Genomic DNA, 7,117 nt, shown 5'->3' with positions numbered 1-7,117 from the left:
GTCTGAGATGTACACGGCCGCACTGCGTGCACCATGAAAAAGGTCTAAAACAGCAGGGACCGAGACACAAAGGGAGGAGCCCCCAGTGGTGCAGTGGCTTAGAGCTTGGGCTGCTAACTGGAAGATTGGAGGTTCAAACCCACCACCCACTCTGTGGGAGAAAGGAGAGGCTGTCTGCCCCGTCAAGATTTAAAGCACAGGTTCACGAACTTATTTGGCCTTCCTCCTCCCCCTTTTCAGAAAAAGCACACCCCGCGGCACCCCGCTGCAGTGAAACCCACTTGCACACGAGACCGTAGTCCAAGAGACAGCGGAGGGGTCTGCTTTGCCAATCCCCTTGGATGTTCTGCCCTCGCCCCTCGGGGTGGTGTGCCTGCTTTGGGAGACGCTGATTGGCAGTCTTGGAAATCCTGCATCGGTTGCCATGCCCTGGAATGGACCCCAGGGCAGAGAGTCTGATTTGGGGAGTCTACACATCGTGAGGGGGATGCTTTCCTGACCAACTCTGCCCTCGGTCGTTAGGCAGTGCCTGGGTGTATCTTGGGCACTTCTTGCTGAATGGATGAGCCTCGTGGTTTGCACTGAGACAGCCCCGCCAGGCCCCGATGCTCCCGCCGCCAGCTTCCTAGGGAGTTTGGACGGCCTGCAAGGGGCACACACTTATCCACCAGGTCTTCTGTGAGGTGAGCTGACTGCTTTCCCGAAATGTCTTCATTTCCATGTTCAGTCCGAGAACTGAATCTCATGGTTCTGTGTCGGGCTGCCAGCGTGAGGGCAGTCGTTGGACACCCCAGTGGCCCCTGGGGAGGACACGGGGCTTTCTGTTGTCCTGGGGTTACAGTCCTGGGAACCCACAGAGGCAGCTCCACTCCGTCAGAACCTGACTCCTTGCATGAGGTTTTGTTTGTTGTTATCTCATCACAAGCTGGGCTCTCTCTTGTCACTGCTGTTTTATTTACAATGCTTGTCGTTAGCGGTCGTTTGCTCTTTTATCAATGAGAAGTAGTGCACACTTGCCACCTCGTCAAGCTCCCTGGTGCATCTCTTAGGGAATTCCAGCCATTAGGGAAACGTAGGACAAAGCAGAACCACGCCACGGGACTCCCAAGGCGGTCATTGTGGGTCCTTTTATGAGCCCCCTTTGCATACGATGATCTCTGGACACCGATCCTGACGGCGAAATAAGAGTCCTCTGAAAGCGTAGCTCCACATTTCCGGGACTTTTCAGCCGGAAGGACCTTCTTATGGGTGAGCACAGGAACATGGGCCCCCGTGACTCTCCCCACACAATGCACAGCCATCCAGGCAATTCCGACTCAGAAGCAGGACCTGGTGGCTCAGCGGGCTCAGCACTGAACTGCGAACTGCAAGGCCAGCAGTTCCAAACCACCAGCCGCTCCTTGGGAGAGAGATGAGGTTGTCTGCTCCCATAAGGGTTTACAGTTTCAGAAACCCATGGGGGGAAGTTCCACCTGTGCTGATGGGTCTGCATCGCTGGAAAAGAAGACCAGGTGGACTGGAGGTGCAGACTCACCTTTCACCTCCAATGGCTGAGTTAGAAACAAAGTCAGAGAAATGTAAGGGCTACCACCTTGTCCTACTCCTGTCTGTCTGTTAGTCTGTCTCCCCTGTAGGGGCTTGTGTGTGGCTGGGGTCCAGGGAAATACACCCCCAGGATTTCACACATCAGTAAGGCTGCCCATGGCAGACAGATTTCAGCCCGGCTTACCCAGCAAGGAAACTTTGTGGGTCCCAGCATGGCCCAACCGGCTCGCTGTGGACACGGCCACGGCATGTGGACGATGGCGAGATCGACACACAGGGTGGCCATGAGGCTGAGGGGACCCAGGGGCCTCCGCCTGCCTGCCCACCCACCTGCTCGCGTATGGCTTGGTCCTTACCTATGAGGGAGAGGAAGGCAGTGGCTCGGGCCGGCTGGGAGGCGCTGCCCCTCAGTGCGGCCTCGCAGACGTACATCCCGCTGTCGGCCGACGTGGGGTTGCTGATGGTGAGACGCCTCCCGAAGGTGTGCACCCCGCTGCTGACCCTCGCTCCATTTCTCCTCCAAGACACCCTCAGCTCGTCCACCGACCTGGAGGGTGGGACGGGGACACAGAGGACGTCATGGGCACTGTGGTAGCCTAACGGATGGCACACAGTGAGCGAGCTCCGGAGGGCTGAACGAAGGCGTTTAAACACCAATCGGGCTCTGGCCTGGCTCTGAGGGCACGTCCGCGCGGTGAGCAAGCACGGCTCATTGGCGTGCAGATGGACCTCCAGAGCTAATGACTCGGACCACCCTGGGAAAGAATATTTAGAATAAACACGTGGGCGGGGCTGTGGGGAACAGTGCCCCTCACCTGCCCGTCTCCGCCCAGCAGTGGATGGTCAACTGATCCATTGTCACAGTGCTGGGCTGGGGCCAATGTCAGCACCTCCCCTGTATGCCACGCTCTGGCCCCCGCTGGACACAGAGGACCGCCCCTGTGACAAGAGCAGCCTGGGTAGGGTGCACGGCCCGTCTGTCCGTGGGAGGCCCTCTCGTCACACCTGTCCCTCATCAGCAGTCCCTTGGTGCCAGACCTGGGGTCTGGCCGGCAGCGGTGGCTCTGTGGGAGCATTCTTGCCTTCCACACCCCAGGACCCCTGGTTGGATTCCCGGCCAACACACTTTGTGCGCAGCCCCCACCTGTCTGTCCCTGGAGGTTGGCGTGTGGCTGGGATGCTACACAGCAGTTTCAGTGGTGTTTCCAGACTTAAAAAGACCAGGAAGAAAGGCCAGGCCACCCAAGGCCTAAAACCAGCCACTGACAACACTACGGAGGGTGGTGGTCCGGAGGTCCACTGGCAACTCATCCTGACCAGGGGGTGGACTGGGCAGAGTCTTGTGTCATTGAGAGTTTGGGGGTCCCCTGTGAGTGCAGAGGGATGGGATGGAGGTCAGCCACGGCAGTGATGAGTATGGACCTGTCCGTACCTGGCGTTGGCGATGCACTCCAAGGTCACCTCGCTGGTTCCAGCCACCACACTCCTGTTTCTGGGAGGGATCACAATGGCGGGGTCTGTGGGGTCCGGGGTGCCCGTCCCTCCTGTGGCGGAGAAAACAAAGAGGACCGTGGGACTCCAGGAAGGACCCAACAGACCCAGAGGTCCTGCCCCTGCCCTGTGCCTCAGGTGTGACCCTGGTCCCAGCCTGCCTGCCTCCGCCACTCCAATCCCAGCAGGCACCGCCCCTGGAAAGCCCTGCCATGGAGACCCTCACGCACACCACCGCTCTAGGTGCCCTGCCGCGCGACATGGCTCTCCACTGTTGGCCGACTCCTGTATCAGTCTGTTACTAATTTAAGACTTGCCCGGTTGAGTTGTCTGGGGGACCCACTATTTCCCAGTTCACTCAGCCCCATAGACTCTTAACGCGCTCCATCGGGAACACGTGCCACCAGAAGGCAGCTGGTGTCTTCATGAGTCCCCCAACGCCACTCCCTGGACTAACCACATGTGCGGCTCTGCTCTGGGGTACACTCAGCCCCTCTGCCTCCCTGCCAAGTAAACACCCCATTTCCGGCTACTGTTGCGGGAGCAGCTGGCTACAAGTGATCCATGAATTCTGCTGACAAAGAAGACTAAATATACATAAGCTCTGGTGGCACAGGGGCTGCCAACCACTAGGTCAGCAGTTCAAAACCACCAGCTGCTCTTCTGGAGAGAGATGAGGCTTCCTCCTCCCATAAAGAGTGACAGTCTCAGGAACCCACGGGGGCAGTCTGGCCTGTCCTAGAGGGTCACTGTGAGTCGGCATGGCCTTGAAGGCAGTGAGCTTGTATTCATGCATATATGTAAATGTACTTGCATTTACGTGGCTCATCACCACGTTTCTATAAATATGCTCAACGTCCAAAGTGAATGCCCTGTGGTGACTCACTCGCTCACTGCCGGGACTCCTTGCCGGACAGTTCTGTGCTGTTTGTTTAGGGAAAGCGGAGACCAATCCACTCTTTCCATGGGATTCCAGTGAAGGTGGGGGTGGGGGTGGAGGCAAGGGAATGCAAATGTATGCAATAATATGCAAATGCAGAATGCTGCCTCTGGCGCCTCCTGCTGGGGAGGACAGACTCTGCATCCTTTTGAAGAGCAGCCAGTAGAGAGGGTGCCCAGGGAAGGTTCTAGCTGATGAGGCTGAATAAGAGGGAGCAAGGTGCCCCAGAGGGCGCCAAGGGCCACTCATGTAACCACCCAGAGGCACCTTGGAGGTAAGCCTTGGGGACCTGCCGCCCAAAGTTCCCAGCGTTGCAAACCCTTCAGAGCAGTTCTGCTGTGCACACGGGCAGCCACCCGCTAGGGCGGACTCGTGGGAAGCGCATCAGCAATCTACCCTGCACCCCACCCTTGTTCTCCCTTCTCGCTGCAGCCGCCTACACGAGGTGAGCGGCTGCTGCTGCTTCTTTTCATAGTAAAAGATCATGTTAATAATACTTAAAAAAAAGAAGTTTCGCGCAAACCCAAGCCCACACTCACTGCCCTGTAGCCCATTCCGAGCCCTACAGAGCAAAGCAGACCTGCCCAGTGAATTTCTAAGACTGCACATCTTCACAGGAGTAGAAAGCCTCATCGTTCTCCTGTTGAAAACCCTGTAAACCCCTCCCCCCAATCAATCAATCAAACACACTGCCACCGAATGGATGCCAACTCACAGTGTCCCTCCTACAGGACAGGGTAAAACTGCCCCTGGGGTGGCCGACACTGTAACTCTTTGTAAGAGTAGAAAACTCATGCTTTTCTCCCAAGGAGCAACTGGTGGTTTTGAACTGCTGACCTTGCGTTAGCAGCCCGATGCATAACCAGGAGGCCAGAGGGCTCCTTTGATGCAGGCCAAGGCAGTAAATGACACTTTTAGAAATGCGGGGCCTGGTTGTGAAGAGGGGGGTCGCTGGTCCCTGTATCTCCAGGAGAAGCTGGGGTGGGGAGCAGCCTCAGCACCTCCAGCTTCCTAAACTCACCCGCCCACCCCACCTCCCACCCCCACCTTCCCCCACCTGCTCCCAAGGGGGCCTGCTGCAGAGCCCAGGCCTCTGAGCTTCTGTGCGGCTCTGAGAGCTGGCCAACCCACAGAGCCACCAGCAGTGGCCGCCAGACTCCTGGAGAAGGGACAAGGGGCAGGGGGAGCTGGCCGTCCATCAGACCAGCAGCCGGCCTGTCACCTGTGTGCCTGCTGGTGAGGAGAGATGACGAGCAGCTAATATTTGCACAGACGTTAGTGACATGGAGCAGAGCAGCAGCGACGGCCGAAAGGTCACCGGACGGTGTGCTAATTTGGCATTAATCACTCAGGAAACCTGAGCTCAGCACTTGAACCTGCCTGGCCAGCTGGCCACTCCTAACCCTCCCGCCATCGCCGGGAAGCCTGCCCGAGACACCGCACACCCACGGGCCAGCACCCCGAGCACGAGCGCCTCCTGGGACCCTCACTCCACCTCCAGAGACTCCAAAGACCTGCTCCCGGCAGAAAGCAGGCCTGTCCGTCTGTCCGCCATGGGTCCGCACCATGGCTGTGATGCTGGGGACAAGCAACACCACCCATGCCCCAACGACCAGCAGGGCCACCCAGGATGGATGGCTGTCTGCCGAGCCTCCAACTAAGGGGAAAGGAGGAAGAAAGGCCTGGTGATCTACTTCTGACCAAAACCAGGCCACTGAGACCCCACAGAGCCCAGTTCCACGCTGACTCAGGTGGGCGGGGCCCTGAGCTGGAGTCGACTCTGGTTTTAGAAAGAGGAAGAGATGCAAGGTCAGGGGGACACCCCCTCAGGGCCCACTGACCAGGCTCTGGAAACCCGGTCTCTGAGGACAAAGCCGGCACCTTCACCGAGAGCAGATCTCAGTATGCTCCGTGGACGGACAGACCCGACTTGACACCGGTGACGGTGACCAGGACACTCACCCTCTCCTAATAAGACCAGGTCCCGCCTCTGGACTCAACCCTGGCTTATCTCCTTCCTTTTAGAATGCTGCTTCTACGTTGCAGCCCAAGCAAACACGCAAGAGGGTCTCAAAGGACAGGAGAAAAGAGTTTAACATGAACTCAACAACTCCCCTGCCACACTCAGATCAAAAATGATCTCTCCTAAGCCTCTGAATCCTTTGTTCTAGTATGGCACTGTAGGTGGGCTGAGGGTTCAGCTGATAACCGAGAGGCCATGGGTTCAAACCCACCAGCCACTTGACAGGAGAGAGAGGAGGCTGTCTGCTCCTGGAAATATGTTCAACCTTGGAAACCCACCGAGGCCATTCCATCTGTCCTTGCGGGTCACGAGGAGCTGGGACCGACCCCTTGGCAGTAGGTTTGGGTCTGTGGACCATTTACACAGCCACAGCTCTTCCTGCACGCTCGGCCAGCAAGGGCGTGCTACTAACAACCAGCCACGTGAGGCGAGGTGCAGCCGGGACAACCTGGTCTGCTGAAAGCAAGGACTCGAAGCTTTCCCTGACGACCCAAGACTGCAGCCTCCGGCAGGTGCTCACAACCAAGGTCCTCACAACTGAAGCGGCAAGCCGCAGCATGATGGACAGAGAGGAAAGACCCTTGTGGTCAAGCGTTTCGCTTTACCTGGAGCCGCCATCCACGCCCACCGAAGCAGGAGTCCAGCAATCATATGACCTGCTGCACTGGGCAAAGCGGCTGCAGGGGGCTTTGAAGAGGTTAGAGAGCCAAGTTGGCCCTTCGGGGACGAAGGGGCCCTGCCCCCGGGCCACTGCCGTTTCAGCTGAGCCACAGCACGCAAAAGATGGACAGGGACCAGGCCCCGAGAAGAACTGATGTCTTTGAGGGACGGTGCTGACGGAGAATATCGAGGACACCCTGCGCTGCCCAGAGAACAGACGAGCCTGTCTTGGAAGGCGCACAAGCCGGACGCTCCCTCGAAGCACGGACGGCGAGACTTCAGCTCCTGCACTTTGGACTCGTGGTCAGAGAGACCCGGCCCTGTGAAGGACAGCGTGCCTGGTCAAGCAGAGGGTCTGCATAGAGGAAGACCCTCACGGAGGGGGCGGGCACAGTGGCTGGAAAGAGAACTGTGGTGAGGACGGCGCAGGTGTCGCCAGGCGGCGTTTCACCGCGGCG

The 7,117-nt window shown here is 58.2% G+C and overlaps 1 protein-coding gene across 1 annotated transcript in view; it reads right to left on the bottom strand.

The window, feature by feature from the left end:
- Window positions 1-7,117, bottom strand: part of SDK1 (sidekick cell adhesion molecule 1) — a 513,921-nt gene that overhangs the window by 195,854 nt on the left and 310,950 nt on the right. The window contains exons 6-7 of the mRNA XM_045284375.1: window positions 2,978-3,089; window positions 1,902-2,092 (exon numbers count right to left, since the gene is read on the bottom strand). Of these exons, the coding sequence (XP_045140310.1) occupies window positions 1,902-2,092; window positions 2,978-3,089 (303 nt within the window). The remainder of the gene's footprint in view (window positions 1-1,901; window positions 2,093-2,977; window positions 3,090-7,117) is intronic.

This window comes from Echinops telfairi, unplaced genomic scaffold (assembly GCF_000313985.2).
Source record: "Echinops telfairi isolate 266 unplaced genomic scaffold, ASM31398v2 ScPeMD7_5;HRSCAF=22, whole genome shotgun sequence".
NCBI lineage: Eukaryota > Metazoa > Chordata > Mammalia > Afrosoricida > Tenrecidae > Echinops > Echinops telfairi.
This window is presented reverse-complemented; position numbering and strand designations above follow the sequence as displayed.